Source organism: Fundulus heteroclitus, chromosome 7 (genome assembly GCF_011125445.2).
Source record: "Fundulus heteroclitus isolate FHET01 chromosome 7, MU-UCD_Fhet_4.1, whole genome shotgun sequence".
Classification (NCBI taxonomy): Eukaryota; Metazoa; Chordata; class Actinopteri; order Cyprinodontiformes; family Fundulidae; genus Fundulus; species Fundulus heteroclitus.
In genome coordinates this window covers 20,799,924-20,820,505 of record NC_046367.1, presented here as the reverse complement: position 1 = coordinate 20,820,505, position 20,582 = coordinate 20,799,924, and the positions used below count along the sequence as shown (strand labels likewise).

General features: G+C 45.0%; 2 protein-coding genes across 4 annotated transcripts; both read left to right on the top strand.

The window, feature by feature from the left end:
- The first annotated feature begins 14 nt into the window (after positions 1 to 14).
- Positions 15 to 7,322, top strand: cep97 (centrosomal protein 97). Its single transcript, XM_012864232.3, has 11 exons — positions 15 to 157; positions 630 to 772; positions 1,061 to 1,219; positions 1,326 to 1,427; positions 1,532 to 1,645; positions 3,152 to 3,318; positions 3,414 to 3,578; positions 4,265 to 4,431; positions 4,532 to 5,087; positions 5,251 to 5,326; positions 6,403 to 7,322. Exons 1-11 carry the CDS (start codon positions 121 to 123, stop codon positions 6,871 to 6,873), a joined length of 2,157 nt encoding a protein of 718 aa, XP_012719686.2. The 5' UTR covers positions 15 to 120; the 3' UTR covers positions 6,874 to 7,322.
- A 982-nt stretch (positions 7,323 to 8,304) lies between these two features.
- On the top strand, positions 8,305 to 19,984 carry nxpe3 (neurexophilin and PC-esterase domain family, member 3). 3 transcript variants are annotated; one of them, XR_004931372.1, is made up of 7 exons: positions 8,306 to 8,499; positions 12,901 to 13,078; positions 16,506 to 17,287; positions 18,069 to 18,136; positions 18,216 to 18,425; positions 18,509 to 19,139; positions 19,209 to 19,984. XR_004931372.1 is itself a non-coding variant. In XM_036139159.1 (6 exons), the coding sequence occupies exons 2-6, from the start codon at positions 12,986 to 12,988 to the stop codon at positions 19,069 to 19,071; spliced, it is 1,713 nt and encodes a 570-aa protein (XP_035995052.1). In that variant the 5' UTR covers positions 8,305 to 8,499; positions 12,901 to 12,985; the 3' UTR covers positions 19,072 to 19,984. The 3 variants fall into 3 exon arrangements, 2 of the variants coding, with proteins under 2 accessions (XP_035995052.1, XP_035995051.1); XM_036139159.1 differs by having other exon boundaries at positions 8,305 to 8,499; positions 18,219 to 18,425; positions 18,509 to 19,984; XM_036139158.1 differs by having other exon boundaries at positions 18,509 to 19,984.
- The last annotated feature ends 598 nt before the right edge of the window (positions 19,985 to 20,582 follow it).

Below are 20,582 nucleotides of genomic sequence, written 5' to 3'. Positions count from 1 at the left end.
ACGCGTCGAACTACGTTTCCCATAAAGCCCTTGGTGCCGCAGTTTGACAACCCAAAGATGCTTCTTGTGTTTCCCATTGTAGCTTGTAGCTAAAGCTTAGCGTAGTCCTGGGCCGGTAGGATGGGTGTATCAGACTTACAGTGTGATACAGATGCTGGTAAGTGGAGAAATTCTAGTTTTTCGTAGAGAAAGAGATAAACATGCGTTTTTAAAAGAAGACTCCGTGTTTTGCGCATACGATAACACCCGTTAGCACCCTAACGTTATCAGAACACAGAAACATTCCGACTCTCTTATTATTCTGAATCAGAGTAGCAGTTTTATATATTTCGGAATCAAATCTATGTATATTTTATATAGCTATCCTCTTTCATGTGTTGTCAGATCGTGAGAAAATATTTGCTAGCAGGGTATTTCCTTTCTGTCCTTGTTTTGTCCTCTCTTGACACTGTATGGACCAGTTATGCCTGGCAACTTTCTAAACACCTTAAGAGCCAGTACATTTGTCTGCCAAACCCTTTGATATTGTTTTAAAATTAAAGCCTTGCGTCAGATTCGATCATTAAAAAGTATGAAAACGATGGGAATTTGCCGACTGCTCAGCCCGTCCTCATCCTCTATCCCTCCAGGACCTGTGGTTGATCTTTCAGCTCGCAGCATGCAGAAGCTGGATCCCAGTTTCACCTGCTCAGAGGACACCCACACCCTCATCTTAGACCGTAACAACATCATGAAGCTGGACCACCTGGAACGATGCCCAAGCCTTCAGCAGGTAGCGTCAGGAAATGCACACAGCACTCACCAGCACCTGCTGTACGGAAAACTATAGAAATGGATTCAAGTGTTTTTCACTTTAAAATAACAATTCAGCCAAAATAGTTATTAGTGAGGTTTTGTACTTGTCCATTAAAACTGGCTTCAACAGGAGCAAAGACTCTGTAATTTTGAGTCTAGAAAAATATGCAGTTTTGAACCTTGCAAATAACATTTCCCGATTTAAACAGTTGCGTTGATGACTGTTTTAATATCTAATTTGAAATCCTTACGTTCTCCTAATCAGCTCTCCGTAGCCAATAACCGATTGGTGAGAATGATGGGGGTGTCCCAGCTCAGAGAGCTGAGAGTCCTCAATCTTCCCAATAACAGTATCGGCTACATTGAAGGGCTGCGAGATCTACCCCACCTGACTTGGCTGAATCTGTCGGGGAACAACGTTAAGGTAGGGGAATTGGTTGTTCGGACGTTGATTATATTGTATTTAAAATACCTGAAGTTCATCTTATGTAGGGTGATGCATCTTTAACAGATTCCTCCCTCTGTCACAGGTCATTGAGCAGCTGAACAACTGTGTGTCCCTCCAGCACTTGGATTTGTCTGATAATAACATATCTACCATAGGAGATCTGACTAAACTAGTGGAATTGAAGGTTAGCCTTAATGTCTGCTTAAACAAAAAATAAACACAAACAAGCGTTTTATTGATGCTGGTTTTCTTTATGAATTTGATTTATTTTCTTTGTTCCCTTTGCAGACGCTGCTGCTCCATGGAAACAGCATCACAACACTCCGGGCTGTTCCTGCTCATCTTCCTGCCCGTTTGTCCATCCTGTCCCTGGCAGAAAATGAGATAAGGGATCTTAATGAAGTAACTATCTCTTATTACGTTCATGATAAGGAATCCTGAATGAAATGCAAAAATGCAATTTATTATTATTTTTTTTATTTAACCAGGAAAAAAAAACCATTGAGATTAAAAACCTCTTTTTCAAGGGAGTCCTGGCCAAGAGGCAGCAAAGTTACACATTAAACAGAGATACATTAGATTAAATGACAGGTACATAGAAAAATAACATATCAGGTAAAACAATTAGAAGTTGACTTTGATTGATAAATGTTCCTGGTAAATGTTCCCCTTTGGGAGTCTTCTGTATTGGTGTAAGGGATGACTGAGTTTTTGCGACCATTAGAGACACTAAAATACCTAAATCTGATTTTAAAAAGCCTTGTATTACATGAAAGAGGAAACTCCTGAGTGAACAAGCCTTGCATCACAATTCGTCGGCTATTGAATGGAAGGAATTAGAATTGATCCCAGATGTAGAGATAGCCAGGTTGTTCTTCAGAGACTGCTTTATGGAAGTTGTAAATAAACATTTCCCTTTAAAAAAAAAGATGCTGGCTAAAGGGGAGAGATAATCCGCAGTTCTCACAAGAATTAACTGAATTATTTATTTCTTTATTTTACGTCTCCTGACCGTCAGTGTGGCATTAAGAATTCATGTCTTAATGCCAAAGAGAGCCCAACAGATTTTACTTTCACAAGTTTACCACAGTGCTCCGCTTGATTTATATATGCAAACAGCTTTATTAGATATTTATTCTCTGACTATTTCCCGTTCAATGGACACAAAAATGGAAAGGTAAAAGAGAAAGAAAGGAAGAGAGAAAGGTGAGACAAAATGCTAAAAGGGAGAAGAGGTGACCAAAATAGAGTAGAGGAAAAAGAGAGAACAAGATATCATCATCTGAGTCTGCTTCTACACCTGCAGAGAGAGAGATAAAAAGAAGAACAAAACCAACCGTTAGAGTATTACACGTACAAACATAGAAAAGTCTAAAGTTATGTTCACACTGCAGGTCTCTTTTCTAAAATCTGATTTCTTTTTTTTTTTTTTTTTTGCCTGGTCGTTTATACTACTAGTTCAATGGCCAGGTTTGGCCACCCGAAGGTTTTCCCATCGGTTAACCTTTGTTTACAAGGCGTGACTTGGACTCCTGCCGGCCTGTATCTGTGCAGCGATTGCACTGAGAGATGTCGACTCCTCTGCTTTTCACTCACGCACCTCGCTGCCTCTTTCTGTCCCTTTTTGCTCGGGGCCCAACCGGGTAAAAAGGCTTTTGCTCACTCCGCTCCCTCCTCCTGCAAACTCCCCACAGAAATCTTTTGAAGAGAACTGATTTCATCTCATTGGGTGCTTTTACCCACAAACGGAAAGTTCTTGAGGTTGATTCAACAGTACGTACCTGTTTTTCATAGTTTGACGTTATCCTTTTTAAAATTTTTATCATTTGTTTGGAGCTGGGACTCCAAATAAAGAGTAAAAATAAAAAAAAATAAAGATAATCGACCATATTGCGTGTTGTCCTTTAGGTGTCATACCTGGCCCCTCTTCATGAACTGGAGCAGCTGTCCATCATGTGCAACCCTTGCGTCATGGCCACGCCCTCGTTGCCGGGTTTTGATTACCGGCCGTACATCATGAGCTGGTGCCTGAGCCTGAAGGTCCTCGACGGCTACGTCGTGACGCAGAAAGAAGGGTGAGCGCCTCTGCCGCTCCGCTACAGTTTGCCCGTGCAGCTCGATACCTTTTTGAATCTGATATTTCTGTGTCCGATGATGATGATGATGATAGGCTCAAAGCGGAGTGGCTCTACAGTCAGGGGAAAGGTCGCTCATATCGGCCCGGGCAGCACGTTCAGCTGGTTCAGTACCTGGCCACCGTTTGCCCTCTGACCGCCTCGCCCGCCCTGGAGACGGAAGAGGACGCCAAACTGGAGAAGATCCTCAGTAAACAAAGGTATCTGTGCGACTCGAGCAGCTCTGGTGCTTGACACAAACATGGAACGGAAAATATGGCCGTCGTCGACAAATGGAGCCCAACTTTACAATCGCAGAATTCAACATATTTAGTGAGAGTTTTATGTGACAAACCAATAGAAAGTGATGCAGAACCGTATCTGAGAACATTAGTTTTCAGATCCAGCCACAAGTTTGAGTCCAAACCTGTTCAAGGGGTGTGAAAACGTTTGCTAGGTGTAATAGGGATCCAAACAATTACTGACCTCCAAGGCTTATTGAATAAACAAACGGTGGAGCGATGAAGTTCCAGCACTTTTATCGAGAAACAGAGCAGAGATCACATAGATGGAAAGTAATCGCACCCCGCGGTTCCGCTGCAGTCTGCCCTGTTTCTGTCCGGCCTTCGTTCTCACGTCTCTGCTAATAGCTGACCACAGCCTTGGCGTGACACAAAACAAAGACGGTCTATCCCAGACAATCATTATCCTGCAGAGTAGCTACGCAAGCATCGGCCCTGGCCATCAGCAGGACCGTGGAGCTGATGTGCAGTCCCCCGCGTCTCCAGCGCTCCCGTGTCCGAGTGGCGTCAGGTCATAGTGACTTTAGGATAACACTAGACACCCTGCATTATTTCAGACTGCTTTTACCACATTTATTAACCTGAATGTGTTCGTTTTGTGCCAGACTCCACCAGCAGCAGCTGCTGGAGGAGACGCGAGGAGGCTGCCCCAGTCCACCTCGTCCGACTCAGCTAGACGTTGAGAGCCACAGTCCCTCACCGGGTGGAAACCCCGAGGCGCTGAAGACCCCCACACCTGAACCGGCCGCTGCTCCGTCTGTCCAGGAGAAAGGTGGGAAAAGTGTTTTTAAGCATTTCGCTTGCAGTAGCCCCGATGCTCCGCCTTCCTTTTTTCACCCCCCCGACTGTTGAACCTTTCTGGCCTCCTGCAGAGCCGGTGGTGCAGTTTAACACTTGGGTAGGTCGCGACGCCTCTCACGCATCGCTGCCGGCGGTCCGCGGGCCCCGGACCGCAGGGGAGCACGTCTACTTGGAAGACGTGCAGACGGACGAGGACAAGGTCAACAGCAGCTTGCTGTCCTCCGAATCCACCTTCCTTCCCTTCACGTCGGACCCAGAGCCGCAGACGGCGCACACCGACAGCGAAGACGAGACGGAGACGTTCGAGCCCGATTCCCTGGCTCCCCGGCGACCGTCGCATCCCAGACGCCCCGACCCGAACAGGAGCAGCGAGGCGTCTCCAGCAGATAAGCAGCAGAGGAAACCCGGTGAGGAGAACATCGTAGCTGCCGCAACAGCTCAGCCGCCGAGCGCATCCGTCAGCGGGTTCAGTCTGCTGGAGGCTGACGAGGCGGCGATCAAAATCCAGTCCTGGTGGAGGGGCCACCGCACCCGCCGGTTCCACCCGGCAGCCAGAGAGGTGCGCGGCGAGATCCGTCTGAGGCGAATGCAGGAGCACATCCTCTTCCTGTCGGACAAGTTGGAGACGTGAGTCGCCTGTCAACGGTGCCGACGTAGCGGCTTTGGGTGGCGGAAAGAAAAAATAAAAAAACGGAACCTCTGTGCCAGGTCCGTTTTTTACTTTCCGTCGCGTTTTTGACGGCAGAACCCAGCATGTGAAGTTGTATCCCCCCCCCCCGTGTGTCCGCAGGATGCAGAGGCAGTGCGAGGAGGAGAGGCTCCAAAGGCTCGTTCAGGAGGAGGCTGTGAAGTTTCTGTGGAAAGAGGTTAGCAGCTGTTAATGAGAAACGTTGTTTGGGATTAATAAACACCCACTTTGTGCGTTTGAACTCAGATATCCATGCTTTCCATAAGCGTGATGATCGATGCTTGTTGCAGTGTCAAAATACTGCTCCCATTTTCAGATGGTGGCTTGAACGGTTCTCCTTTATGACTAGGGCTGGGCGATATGGATTAAAAAATAAATCCCCGATTTTATCATACCAAATCCGTTTAATCGATTTTTTTTTTCCTCCTTTTTGTTTCATAAAAAGAAATTAAAGAAATTATTTTAAAACCTTGCTTTTATGTCAAGCATTTTGTCAGGGAGTTGACCTGAATTCAAAGTGCAACTAAAAACAAGCTGTGAAACATGCTTGTAAAACAAGATGGCAGCCGTGCCATTATAAACAATGAAAATATAACACAACATTTGCTGCTTGTGGTATTACACATTGAGCTAAGAACAGGCTTCACTGCACTTGTGAACTTCAAACTAGGTTAAAAAAAGTAAATAAGTAAATGAAGTACCTCGTATTATGGTAAAAAAAAAAAAAAGTTTCCACTTAACAATATTTTGACAATACATTTGCCTAAACATATATTCAGCATCACATGCTGTTCTCTTCATGGAAACCTAATGAGTGTATTGACAAAATAAAATCCAGATTTTCCATATATAAAATCTTAAAGAATTGTAAATTCGAATTAATCGCTTAAATCGATTTATCGCCCAGCCCTATTTATGACCCAACTCCGCATGCAACCTGCAGACAGGAAGCAAATAATTGCACTGGGTTTTATTTGGGCGCGTCAGAGTAAAGTGGTTACGCACAAATATACACCACCCTTTTTTGTTTTCCCCCATTTTTATTTGTAATATATATATGTATATATATATTTTATTCACAATTGAATAAAAACACAACCCATAAGGGGTTGGAAAATACTTTTCACAGGCATGCTGGGAAACAGACATCTTTTAACTTTTCTCGGTTGCCCCAGTTTAGTGAGTTGTTTGCTGTCTGTGGTGTGAGTTTATTTCATTTTTGTCCTAAGGTCTTGTCTTGTGCTCTTCATAAAGCTTCAGTCCATGCAGCAGTGGAAACAGTCTGTGGAGAACAGGCTCGCTGTCCCCCCGGCCCCGGTCCTTGCTCCGGGGCTCTGCGACGCAGCCCCCCCTCCTGTCTCCCCGGGCGCCAGCAACCCTCCCGTCGCCGACGTCTCCTTCCCAGACTCCGGCTTCCAGTCGACCGGCGATCAGCAGGCGGCGCAGGAGGACAGCTTCCTGAGCAGCGGGACGGCCGACTCCCTGGGGACGGTGCGGGCGCTGAGCCCCGCCCGGGGCGGCTCCGCCGGCGCGAGCGACGGTGCGGACAGCGCGGACTGCAGCCTCTTGGAGGAGTACCTGTCCTCCGTACAGCAGAGGGAGGAGGAGGCTGATGAGGCGGACAGCGATAAAACGGAAACGCCACAGGCCTCTCCAGCCAGGACGGCGTCCAGCGATGACCCCCCCACACAGAAGGCACCACAGACCCCTCCGGACTCCGCCTGACGTCCTTCAATGACTTGAAAATCCTCCGGAATGTGTGAAAAATGAGCGCTCCACGTGCGATGCAGACATTTAGTTCCTTAGACCTTGATTAGGTCTATAAACTGCACTCTTCCTGATGGCAAATCAACTTAAACACTACCTTTACACCAAATGTCAGTCAAGCTGTTTTGTACCATCAGTTCTGTTATTACTGGACATTTGATGCTCCGAAAGTCTATTGATTGAATGTAGCAACAGAATTGTTAACAGCAGGTAACGAATGTGTTCACAGGTCATCGGTGACTACTGCAGACGCGACTAGACGTACTTGTTACTTTAGCTGTGTTGTATGTCCGACCTGTTGCCAACATGGGTTCCGTCAGCTTTATCTGATGTTTAAAGTAAACCCGCTGTTGTTTTATCCTCTAAATATTTAAATAAATCTGCAGAATATGCTGTGCATTTCTAAACATGGTAATATTATAGACCAAAAAGCGGCACAGAAGATCAAAACACACGTTTTGATCCTCTGCAGACAAACGTTTCATTGTCTCGTGGGGGGGGCCTGTGCTAAGAAACCAATTCATCTGCATCACGTGATCGCGCTGCTGCAGTTCACGAGCCCCAAGCTGCTCTCTGGATGGTTTCCTTTCATCCTTGTTTCACCAGCAGAGCGAGTCCCCCGAGCCGGCACAAGCAGACTAGTTGATAGTTATGTTAAAAGTCATAGTTTAATATGTTTGCCGCGGTCACTCTTTATGTGTAGTGTTGATGCACATAAAGAGTGAGTCAATAAATGAGTTTTCCACGTATGCCTATAAACCAATTTCCAAGAGACCCTGATGAAAATGCTCTATTCCACGCACAGCTGCCAGAACCAATGACTAAGTTGTTTCCACAAATGACATACTGTTACTTGTTCATCAAAGGATGTAAAGTCACTGTCACGAGGCTCACGTGAGAAACAACACTCTGTGGTCAGTTTCATCGCTGGATCTGCAGCTATATGCAAAAAAAAAAAAAAAGACGGCTATATGCAAAAAAAATTATTTTGAAAGCCCCGCTTGCTTGGGGCTTCATTCCTCAACGGTCTGCTGCGGGTGGATGCAGACCACTGCTGATAAAGATGGAAATATCTATCTATCTATCCTATCTATCTATCTATCGATCATCTATCATCTATCTATCTATATATATATATATATAGATATATATATTATACTATATCTATATATTATAGATCATATATAGATATATATCATATGATATATTATATATATATCATATGATATATATATATATATTATAGATATATATATTATATATATATATATATATATATATATATAGATATATATATATCTATATCATATATATATATATATATTTTTTTTATATTATTTTTTTTCCCACAAGATAATAACCAAAGCGGTGTGCGTTTAAAGCTGGCCGCAAGGGGGCGCAGTCAGGCTCTCTTCAGCAGCCATGTTCAGCTGCAAGGTCCTACCCAGAGCATCATTGGCTTTTGGCCGTGAAGGAGGCTCCTCGGATCGGCAACGCTGCCTCCGATGTTCGGTTGTCTGACTCCTGTCTCCTGTCCTCAATTCTCTCCTTCACTCCGACGGCTCGACACCATCATGCTAACATGTAAGTAACTAACGCTAAACGGCTGGAGCCCGTCCGCACACAGTAACGTTTTCGGTCCTTTTACAGGATACATCTTTTTTTTTTTTTTTTTTTTTTACCCTGTTGTAAATGTTAATGTGTATTAAATACTGTTTTTTGTTTAGTTTTTTCTCGTTTTTTTTTTTTTTTTTTTTTTTTTGCTCCGGCCGTTGTCAGCCGTTTGTGTGACAGGTGAACGTTGGGATTACAGCGTTAGTTTACTGTGAAGGAACGGCGCGTGACGTGAAGGTCTTCTCCTTAGCATTTAATCATTTCAGAGCAACGCCGGCGGACAGTTTGCATCATCGAGCTGTCTGTTTATCTACGAATTAAACCAACGTCTTATAAATATTTACAAAAACATGACTTTGGTAATCTTCTCATTGCCTTTGCTGATGTTACATATCTTCGTCAAATAGATAATACCGGTTGCTGCTCTGCTTTTGGGATCTTAAAATGGAGCATTTATGATTAGAAGCTCTCGTTTAAGATCCCAAAGCAGAGCAGCAACCGGATCCTTCAGAGTGCTGCACAGGCCAGAGTTCAGCTTTGTCCATTGTTGTGTGGCTCAGTCCAGGGCTGGATTTAACAGGACCCGGGACCCTGGGCTAAAAGGACCATATTGTGGGGGCCTTGTCACTTAACTTTCTATGGTGCATGAAAATGACAATACTTTGTTGGTTAGTTACGCACTGTCTTTAACGATTTTTGAATAAAATGCGCTTATTTCTCCAAGAAGAATTACTCACGTGCAGGGTCTGAAACTAACATTCGCCAAATGTGAGTAAATTTTTCCGTTTGGCGAGTAAGTTTTAGAGGGCTAGCTGCCTCATGGCGAATAAATATTTGTACCAAATAAATTGTGTTTTTCAGTCTTCATTCGGGCACATGCTTCTTTACGTTCCTCTGCTTTCCGCTCGTATGACGACAAACGCGCACGTACACAAACACGTGAGGCGAGAACATCAGCAACTGCGTCAAGTCCGTTAAGTAACAACTCCTGTTTAGCTCAGGCCAATTATCTAGCGGGATTATGTGGAGATATTTAGCAGGAGTTAGGGTCAGAATTAATTTTTCCTTCCTGTTAAAGCGGAGTTTTGCTTTCCACTGTCGCTTCATGCTTGCTCTGCGTGAGGGGTTGCTGCAAAGCCATGGACAATGCAGACGACTCTCCCTGTGGCTTCACACTCTTTCAGGAGGAGTGAAAGCTGCTTTTGAGGACTTGATGCAATCTGCTGTGTTTTTTTAGAGAGGAAACTTTTTGACCAATCTGTATGATTTGATTTAATTTGACTTTGTAAAGTACCTTGAGATGACATGTATCATGAATCAGCGCTATATAAATAAAATTTAATTGAATTCATATTTTGGACGGTAAAAAATGTGTTGGCCGGTTTATTCTTTTCATCCACCGGCCAACTTGGCCGGTGAATCAGGAAGTTTATTTTGGGACACTGCTGGCGTGGCTGTTTGACAAATGCGGTTTTCTGCCTTCGCTCGACACAGGTTTCCTAAATGCTGCCGACATTTCAAATCAACAGAGGTGAGGACGGAAGCCATAACTGGTCGTAGCACTATTTCAATATATTTTTACTCAAGCAGTGATCCAAAACAAATCCCTCCAGTAAAAGTAAAACGGTATCTGGTAGCACTGTTTGATCTAATTTATTTAGTGATTTATTTAGTGAAAGTGATGCATTCATGCTGAATAATGAAATTAAATAACCAATAAAACATTGCAAAATAACAAATTTGGACAGAAGTACTTCCAGTGACAATGTCTACCGTTTACTGTATTGCCATTTGCCTAACGGTAGACCATGCTCAGCAGATCAGAAAATGACAGTAGGACTAAGCAGCTTGTTTTAAAACTTTGCATTACCTCACAAAATGTTTTGCGTTCTCTCGCAATAACCCAGTAGAGAGTTCATGTGGCATATTGGATACTGAAAGTCTTTCTGCTACAATATAAAGTTTTTTAATGTTTGTCCATGTATGTGAATATCTAGTTAGTGAAATATCTGAAGTTTCATATCGTTTCTTTAGGATACAAATGCGCCACAAACATTTGTACAAAATGCAAAAGCAGAACATGACATGGGCTTTTCATCTTTTTCTATCCTCTCTCAGACAAACATAAACTTTCTGTAAGAAGTGAAGAAAGGCTATTTGGACTATTTTTGAGTTGTTTTCATGGGTTAATGAAGTCATCTGACAGTTTTGTGTCTTTTTTGTGTTGCTAGTCTGGCTAATAAAGAGTTGTTTTCATGTGCAGTCCCATCTCAAACTTACACAAACAAACATGTTAATAGATCGGTTTTTCTGCACCAAACAGTTAAGAATGTATGAACACGTTTTCACGGAGGCTTTTTAAAGGTTATTACTGTTTTAAATTGAATCTTATATTTTTTTTTTTTTTTTTTTGTTCTATTTTCTATCTATATTTTATTCCTACTTGCTCTTATTCTGTTTTATTTTGCTATGTTTTAATCATGTAAAGCACTTTGCATTGTCTTTGTACTGAATTGTGCTATATAAATAAATTTGCCTTATATTGTAGCAGAAAGACTTTTAGTATTCAGAATGCTGTATGAAATGTCCACTAGGTTTTTGCGAGAAAACGCAAAATAAAAAAAAATGACCCATGACCCCTATGGAGCTCTGTGTGGCAAAACTAGATGTATATATATATATATATATTTTTTTTTTTAATGATTCAAGTAAATGTGATTGGTTACTCCCCACCATCACGAGGCAAACAAGAGCCTCTTGATGGCGTTACATCGACAGGGTATACTTGCCTTATTATGCCATTATCATATAAGTTGGAGAAAAAGTCTCCAAATGACAATATTGTGGTATATCGCAATGATTTTTCTGGAGATTTATCGTCCAGCAAAGTGTGTTATGGTGACGGACCTAGCATGGGCTGTTCTTTCCACTCTTCCTTGTGACCATCAGCTGTTTCACATCAATCTCCGGGTCCTCTGGCTTCCTCCCACAGTCCAAAACCACAACTGTGAGGTTAATCGGTTTCTCCAAACTGCTTTTAGCTGCGAGTGTGCGCGTGGTTGCTGGTCCTGTGTTGCCCAGTGACCCCTGGAGACAGAAGCACAGTCCACCCCCCCCGACCCCGCACAGAAAAGTCCGTGTAGACGATGCACTGCAAAAACGGATCTAAAAATAAGTAAAATGTTCTTCAAATTAGTGTATTTCTCCTTGATTTGAGCAGGTAAATAAGCTTATTTGCCAATGGAATGAGTATTTTTACCCCTAAAATAAGAAAATTAGATGTACTGCACTTGAAATAAGATGATGGGGATGAGTTGTTCCTATTTTAAGTGCAAAAATCTTATTCTATTGGCAGATCGTCTTATTTACCTGCTCAAATCAAGGAAAAATACACAAATTTTAAGAACATTTTACTTATTTTTAGTTTCATTTTTTTCAGTGTGGAAAAGATATGCCTGTTACATTTATTCAGGGGTCTCAGTAGGTAAGCTTTTCCCTTCTGTTCACAATCTCGTCTGTATCTATCCATCCATCCATCCTCTTCCGCTTATCCGGGGTCGGGTCGCGGGGGTAGCAGCTTTAGTAGGGAGGCCCAGACGTCCCTCTCCCCAGCCACTTGGGCCAGCTCCTCAGGAGGAATCCCAAGGCGTTCCCAGGCCAGCCGGGAGACATAGTCCCTCCAGCGTGTCCTGGGTCTTCCCCTGGGCCTCCTCCTGGTGGGACGTGCCTGGAACACCTCACCAGGGAGGCGTCCAGGAGGCATCCTGACCAGATGCCCGAGCCACCTCAACTGGCTCCTCTCGACGTGGAGGAGCAGCGGCTCTACTCTGAGTCCTCCCCGGATGACTGAGCTCCTCACCCTATCTCTAAGGGAGAGCCCAGAAACACTACGGAGAAAACTCATTTCAGCCGCTTGTATCTGGGATCTGGTTCTTTCGGTCACGACCCAAAGCTCGTGACCATAGATGAGGGTAGGAACGTAGATCGACCGGTAAATCGAGAGCTTCGCCTTTTGGCTCAGCTCTCTCTTCACCACAACGGATCGGTACAGCGCCCGCTTCACAGCAGACGCTGCACCAATCCGCCTGTCGATCTCCTCATTCGTGAACAAGACCCCAAGATACTTGAACTCCTCCACTGAGTTCAGCACATCCTCCCCAACCCGGAGAAGGCACTCTACCCTTTTTCCGGTTCAAGACCACGGTCTCAGATTTGGAGGCATCTCGTCTGTACCTTCTTTAAAATGATCCGCATCAAACTGGCGAAAACGGAGCGTCACGTGCGTGCGGCCCGGTTAAGCGTGATCTCCAGGGTTGATGCTGCCAGGAAGTGCTCCACTAATGCTGCTCTGTTTGTCTGTGCTGTTTACAGAGCTGCTTACGATCCTGCGACCGTTGCTGTGGTGACCTGCGGGAGAGCAACTGGGCCTGATCATGAGAGATAAAAGAGAGACGCCATGTTCCGAAACCTGTCCAAATATGCCCTGCTGTTCCTCTTCCTGTCGCTGTCAGGATTCATCTTCCTGCTGCGCAACATGCACACAGTGGAGGTGAGGAGACGGCGTGGGGTTTTAATGGAGCAAATCATATCAGACGATGTCCCCCTAGAGTGCTGTGGTCTGTTAGGGAATCATCATTAAAAAAATCTTTTCTGGGAAAGTGGAATGGATCACTGTATATGAAGAGTGCTTTTTTTTTTTTTTTTTCTCGGTGGTTTTGTTCTAGGTTTTCTTACACGCTGCCACACTTAGCAAAACCTCACACGGTGAGCGAAACGGCAGCCGACGTTACTCAAATTCCCCCGCACACGCATTAGTCCGAGGCGGCCTGTGACGTCACCCGTTTTCAGCAAAAAGAGGAAGATGGAGTCCACAGAGAAGAGTTAAACAAACCGGTGCAGAGAGAACGTGCATACAGAAAAATGCTAATTTATTTTATTCACTCGCTTTTGTTGTTAGTATTGCTCAAGAACAGTTTTGAAGAGAGTCCCAAAAAGAGAGTCACTAAAAACCCAGATCACTATTATACAAAAAAAATAAATACAAATTCTTAATGTCTAACAGTTTTGCTGTTTCTGCTAAAAACACATTTGTTTCTGTGACCTTCTTCCTTAAATCGCTAACAGATTTACAAAGAGGAAGTGTTAGCCCTACACAACACCAACGCTGCAGACTGCAGCTAAAGATTGACACATATTGCTCATGTATTGCTCTGGAAACATTGAAGGGAACACATCAGATCTCGGCTGATAATAATCCACAGACGTCTTGAGCGGAAGTTGCAGACAGAGAGAGTGTGAAAATAAAAAAACGCAGCAGGACGCTGGTTCAATCTGCCGAAATGTCCCCGCAGCAACTCGAAATCTAGTTTATATGGCCCAGATGTGCATGCATGCATGCATGCCTGACGACATCTGGACACGTTATGAGATGACGAAAGGTGTCCTGGGGCGTCTCCTCCCAGTGGTATGTGGTGGGTTTTTTTTTTTTGAGCAAGCGATAGTAACGCAGTGCTGATCCGGTAATATTAATACTGGCTATCAATACTGGCCCAAATTTTCATATAAGTGCGTCCCTCATTTATTTATTGCCACATAATCAGGTCAGTGAGATAAGATATATTCTAACTTTCATTAGAGGGCAAATAAAACACGTCTTTAACCAATAAACTGACTGTAACTTATCTTATCTTATGTTGACAGCGAGGTCTGCTGAATGTTTCAGGTCTCAGCCAAGCATGATGGTTGTCACCCAGGCTTTGTTTGACGATGTTGGGGATCTTCTTCTGTTTGCACGTTCTAGTTCTACCTCAGCTCTTCCTCTGCCCGTTCGTCTGTTTCTCTTTCTCCCGGCGTTCCCCCTTCAGACTCCATCTGTTTGCTTCAAAACAGGTTAATTCACCTGCTGCCATATTTACGTTGCTTATAGCAGATTGGGTGTGCGTTAAAGTTGGGCTGGACGACATAGAAAAAAAGCGCATCGATAAAACAGAAAGCATATCGGTCGATATCGATGATTACCAACAAATTCAAAACATATGTTTTAAGTGTAGCCCCATTTTATGCTGTTGCTAAGCGGCCTGTTTTAAGATACAGAACACACAAACACTGAATTCAAATTAAACTCTTTATTTAACCAACATTTACCTGCAAGTGCAAGTGCTTTGCAAGCTACTTTGCAAACTGCAAGTTTTAAAAAAATGAAAAACAACGCTTGTTCTCTGAACTTTTTGGGGGGTGGAGCTTGGTTCCTGGATCTGCGTTTGTGATTGGTTGGGAGGATGTAATAACTGTAATATTAACCTACATGGCTAGAATGCAAAAGGAAGAAAAACTTGTATTCTATTGAACGTTTTAATGACCCCTTTTTTTTTTGTTTGGTCGATTATATATCGATTACATATCGTTATTGAATTATCGTCCAGCCCTACGTTAAATCAGGCTCGTGTAACCGGCTGGTTCATAGGTGCGTTCATTTGCCTCTTTAAAAAGAACAGAATTATAAGAAAAATGTTCATATTTCCTGTGTCTAAAGCAGATAAGTGTGTTTATTAGTCTACAGATAGGGCTGTTTTTGTGAAAATGTGATTCTAATTTTGTGCGTATAGCTGTTAAACAACCTCCCTTCATAAACTCTGGGTAAAACTAAACAAAAAAAAACAGACCGCCCTGGCACAGCTCCACTAATTTACCAGTCTGTGGCACGCCACAAAGCAATAAAGCCCAGAGCATGCTGGGTTTAGAAATGTTCGCAGATCTTTGAAAATCTCTGGAGGGAAATTAAGAACCCAGGAAGTGGTTCTCCATCTTTTATAATACATGTACTACTTGAGTGAATGCCACATTAAGTACCAGCGTCACCATACTGATAATTTTATTTTTTTTAAATTATGGTAACAGGACTTGGGCAAGAAAGTCTAATTCACTGGTACTCCTTGAGCAGACTTCTTGAAAACATTGGAGCACTTTTGGCAACTAAGCGATACCTTGATAAACTGAGCAGCTTGCTGAGTTTTGACAGCCACAGTCTCGTCCATCATCACAAAAGTCTATTTTGAGTCAGAGAAAGCATGATATATCAAACTGTAATCACAGTTTTTGCTGCTTTCATTCAAGCGATCTTCCTCTCGGGCCCGCCCCTCAACAGTCCCTGGGTAATCTGAGGGTCCTCCCTCCAGAGCTATACCGTTTTTTTTTTTTTTTTGGAAAGCGTGGATCCAGAAATTACCCGGATCAAAATATATGAAAACGCGCAGACGGCTTTCACACCCTCGGGTAATGGCTGAAAGTCACTGCAATTGAAAAGATTAGTGATTGTGAAATATTTACAGCCCTTTTTACATCACAGTTGCACTACAAACCAACCACAATCCCCCCATTATGGCTCATGTTGCCCTTTCACAACTCGCAACGTGATCCCTTCCCCTCTGGGCTTTTCTCCAGGAAATTTCTGCAGCTGCGCTCCGGGTCGTATCCATGAGGCTTCACAGAGGCAATCGTTGTTTTAAGTAAAATTACAGCTGTTGTGTCTTATCCTTAGCATGTTGTCTTCACGCCAATTAAAATACTTCTCAGATCAGATGGACACTTGGAGTCGAGACATAGTTCCCTGTAATGTGTGCACCTTTGTGTCGTATGTAATCGTGCTTCTTCTTCAGACACGCATTTCTCCTAATACCTAGGCTTAGACATCGTGGTTATGGGTTTATAATTAACTCACAGGTGGATTGGGGTAGGCCTATATTACTGGTGGGTCACTCCCCTCCATAGAAATAGAGACAGTCTCTCTCTATATATCTGTGTTTTTTGGCATGCGTCAGGACTTTTAGGTATAAAACAAGAAGATAATGTAGATCAAAGGTGCTACTGATCTGGTCTTCGTCTTTATATTTTAATCCCTCCAGAAAAATCTTCACTGATCCGAGTCGGTGTCTGTATCCCCGGAGTATCTGACATCCATTCGTCTTTTTCTTCCCCAGAGCTGGAACTGCCACACCATTTCAGCTCTCTACCAGCTGCAGACCAGGATCCAGTCGTCGCTCCTCTCGGCGAACCTCCCCACGTACAACCCCAACCTCACCTTCTGCGCCCACCTGGGCCAGAAGCCCTCCGCCGAAGACGAGCTGGAAGAGCGCTACCTGCTGAACTCCATCCAGTGGCCCGGGCCGCCGCCCCGCTTTGCCCCGCCCACCCTGCGCAGCACGAGCGACCCCGTCCACAGCTTCTTCACCATCCTCCCAGGTAAGGGGAGGAGGGAGTGGCGCCTCGGCGACCAGCTGGAGGCTCTGGTCCAAGTCCACGACTTCCAGGGTCGTCCGAAGCGCTACGGCGGGGACTTCCTCTTAGCCAGGCTGCATTCTCCAGAGCTGGGGGCGGGTGTGGCCGGGACGGTGGTGGACCACAAGAACGGCATCTATTCTGCGTTTTTCCCGCTCCTCTGGGTGGGGCCCGCGCAAGTGGAGGTCACGCTGGTGCACTCCAGCGAGGCGGTCGCTGTGCTGAAGCACCTGAGGGAGCATCGGCCCGATCGGGTTTTCTTCAAGAGCCTGTTCCGCCTGGGCTTCTTGTCGGAGAAGACCGTGTGCAACATGTGCCTGCCCCCCGACCAGCAGCCGCTCTGCAACTACACAGACCTTTACACAGGCGAGCCCTGGTACTGCTACAAGCCCAAGATGCTGAGCTGTGACACCAGAATCAACCACGCCAAAGGCGGATATTTAAAAAACCTCCTCAGCAACAAGGAGGCCCTGCTCTTCCAGAGGTTTGTTGTGTTTTGTTTTGTTTTTATGCATAAATGAGTCTTGCAGGGTTCCCAAGCAGTCCGGACAAGTCTGCAAGTCCATCGCTTTCCGTGCATAGAGTATATCTACCCGCTGAGCGTTGTAGGAAAATCTGCTGTAGATTTAGAGCAAACGTTGATATTTATACTCCAAAAACGAGCAAAGAAGGTTGGGGGACTCTGCCAAAGAATCACATTTTGACAAGATCCTGTGTCTTCCCTGTCCAAATGACCTTTTTGGTGGAAAAACAGGATTCTGGTGAAAATCGCTGATTCAGGTTTATTACAGGTTCCTGTTTAGGATAAGGGACAGAGCGTCCTTATCAGAGTGTAAGCTCCGACCTACAGAAGGTTACAGTCCATGTCTTTTATCCCCAAGGACGGGTGAAGAGTAAAAATGTATACGAGATCTAGACCAACAGACTTTAAAAAGCAACATTTTCCAGTACAACTGGAAGATATGTTGATTTCCTGCAGTACGGTTAGAAAAAAAAGCTCTGCAAGCTGGTGCTCTTTGAGATAAAAGTTGTCTTTTGTTTTTTACCGCAACCATTTGATCATAAATGGTCGAACCATTAAATTCTGGCCGCTGCAGAAGTCAGCTGGTGCGTCTCCAGTGCACACAATAAACCATTTATTTCCTTTTGAGCATACGAGCTAGCTCCGGGCGGGTTCACCAGAGGATTGATCTAAAGTGAGAGCCATCAGTTTACCCGTATCTATAATCTGCGTTATAAACGACGTCTTTCTGTCCTTTTCCTAGTGGCGTGAACATCAAGGTTCAGATCCGCGCCTCGGGAAGGGACCGGATCGACGTGCTGCCACCTGAAGGTAAAGGCCGCGCGTCCTTTGTGCGGCGTTTCAGCCTCTCAGTGTCTCTCCTTAGCGTAACGCTCGTCTCCCTCCGCAGCAGGCGACGGCGATAAGGTGACGCCGTCCGTCCAGCTCACGCCGTCCGGCCACTACTTCAATAACTCGTGGAGGCCGCAGGGCGGGCCCGCCCTGCGGCGCTTCGAGGACTCGGCTGCTGTCACCCAGTGCCTGAGGAACAAGGTGATCAACATGTACGGGGACTCGACCGCCCGACAGTGGTTCGAGTACTTTCTCACTTTTGTACCAGGTGAGCAGCCGTTTGTCTCCGTTTGCTCGTTCGCCTCCTTTCAACACTCGGCTCCTAAAAGGCAGCTTCGTCTTCTCCCCCAGAAATAAAGGAGATCAACCTGCACAGCCCTAGAAACGTCGGGCCCTTCATGGCGGTGGACACGACTCACAACATCCTGCTGAAGTACCGCTGCCACGGCCCGCCCATCCGCTTCACCACCGTCCTGACCAGCGAGCTGCGCTACGTCTCCAACGAGCTGGACGGCCTCGCCGGGGGCCCCGACACCGTGGTGGTCCTCAGCGTCTGGGCCCACTTCAGCACCTTCCCCGTGGAGGTGTACGTCAGGCGGCTGCGGCACATCCGCCGCGCGGTGCTGAGGCTGCTGGGCCGGGCGCCGGAGACGCTGGTGGTGATCCGCTCGGCCAACCTGCAAGCCCTGGACCCGGAGGTGAGCCTGTACAACAGCGACTGGTACTCGCTGCAGCTGGACACGGTGCTGAAGGCCATGTTCAGGGGCCTGGACGTGGTGATGGTGGACGCCTGGGAGATGAGCCTGGCTCACCACCTCCCCCACGCGCTCCATCCTCCCCAGGCCATCGTGCAGAACATGATAGGGATGCTCCTGTCTCACATCTGCCCCGAGACGAGGACGAGCCGGGAGTAGAATGGCTCTGTTGTCCGGAGGGAACAGGGAGCTCATCTGTGAGCTGTACACATCAGAACAAAGCTGCAGGCCTTTTTAGACAAGTTGCCCCCGCTAACAGATTTACCAAATGTCACTGATGGTTTTATATCCACGGTGTTCCTAGCTGGACTCGTTTTATTGCAGGAAGCTTTTGGCTTTGGTGCCAAAGCGTGCGCTGCGCGCCTCAACCACGGCCGGCTTCTTCATGCCTCTGCAGCGACAGCAGCCCGAGGCCGGAAAGCCTGTCAGAGCCTGTTTATCACAACCACTGTTTCTCCTGAATGCTTTGAAGAACGTCTCGCAAAAAAGGATCTTTAGAGTAGGATCACTTGTACTAAACACAGACAAGTTTAATTCCCTGTGTCACGTCATGAAATTTAAACATAACCTGAGTTTTTTTTTATTTTTTGGTGATAGTTTGATTTACTAGGTGGAGGAAAAGCTATCCTCAACAGTGACCCGGTGTGAAAAAGTAATTGCCCCCTAAAGCACATGACTTCTCGTGCCACCCACTGCCATTGAGCGTTTTTATTAACTAGTAATGAGTGTTTTACGCCGCTGTGCAGGGATTTTAACCCCCTCTGCTTTACGCAAATGTTTTAATTGAGTCACATTGGCTTAATTCAGGATGCAGATCTTCGGATCACCATTGCTTAACATGTTCATTCAGGAGTTTCTGCTAGAGAGGGACTTCCCTTGTTTCATCAGTCACAGCAAGTCATCCAAGCAGCAAAGCAGCCCAGACCGTCGTGCTTGACTGTAGTTTTTTTTTCTTGAAAAGTGCTTTTTAGTTTTATGCCAATTACTACTTACTACTACTGTAACAAGATGGACACCTTCCATGTTTGTCTCAAATATCTTTTAAAAATAATAAAAACTCTGGGCTCATCAAGATGATTATTTTGTTTTGCCAAATGTGAACTGGTCCATTATTTTCTGTTTGGTCAGTTTTTTTTCCCCCGCCTTGGCACTCTTCCATAGAAGCCATTTTCCCATTAACAGAGACAAGTGACATCTGCGCTGCCTTAAATGTTAACTTGGGTCTCTTGTGATCTCCTAAATGTATCATGAGTGCACTTTGGTAATCATTTTTAGTTGGCAGGCTCTCCTGGGAAGGTAATGAGGTTAGCTAGAGTCTCAAAGCATTAGAAATGGCTTTGAATACCCCTTTCCACACTGATAGACATCAGGGCATCTGTTGCTTAGTTTTTATCAGAAAGTTTTTCTTGAATCAGAAATACTTTAATGATCCCAGAGGGAAATTACAGTTCCAGTACAACCGTCCATCACATATATTTCGGGGGAATGATTGACTGAGGCCTTGCTGAAGCGGTGCCCCCAGGGCGCTGCCTTTAACTCTGTGGAAAGATAGGAGCCACATTTGGGGAGGGAGAGGGGAAAAAAAAGGAATATTTCACACTTTATCCTTTTCCAGGATACAGTTTGAGATATCAAAAAAAAAAAAAAAAAAAAAAAAAACTCTGCACGAG

What these genes read in the sequence shown, in the direction of transcription:
- nxpe3 (XM_036139158.1), top strand. Translation starts at nt 12,986, where the DNA reads ATGTTCCGAAACCTGTCCAAATATGCCCTGCTGTTCCTCTTCCTGTCG. An exon ending in CGACGTGCTGCCACCTGAAG is followed by an intron (nt 18,137 to 18,215) that starts GTAAAGGCCGCG and finishes CTCCCTCCGCAG; the next exon opens with CAGGCGACGGCGATAAGGTG. An exon ending in CTTTCTCACTTTTGTACCAG is followed by an intron (nt 18,426 to 18,508) that starts GTGAGCAGCCGT and finishes CTTCTCCCCCAG; the next exon opens with AAATAAAGGAGATCAACCTG.
- cep97 (XM_012864232.3), top strand. Translation starts at nt 121, where the DNA reads ATGGGTGTATCAGACTTACAGTGTGATACAGATGCTG. An exon ending in ACAGTGTGATACAGATGCTG is followed by an intron (nt 158 to 629) that starts GTAAGTGGAGAA and finishes CTATCCCTCCAG; the next exon opens with GACCTGTGGTTGATCTTTCA. An exon ending in CTGTCGGACAAGTTGGAGAC is followed by an intron (nt 5,088 to 5,250) that starts GTGAGTCGCCTG and finishes GTGTGTCCGCAG; the next exon opens with GATGCAGAGGCAGTGCGAGG.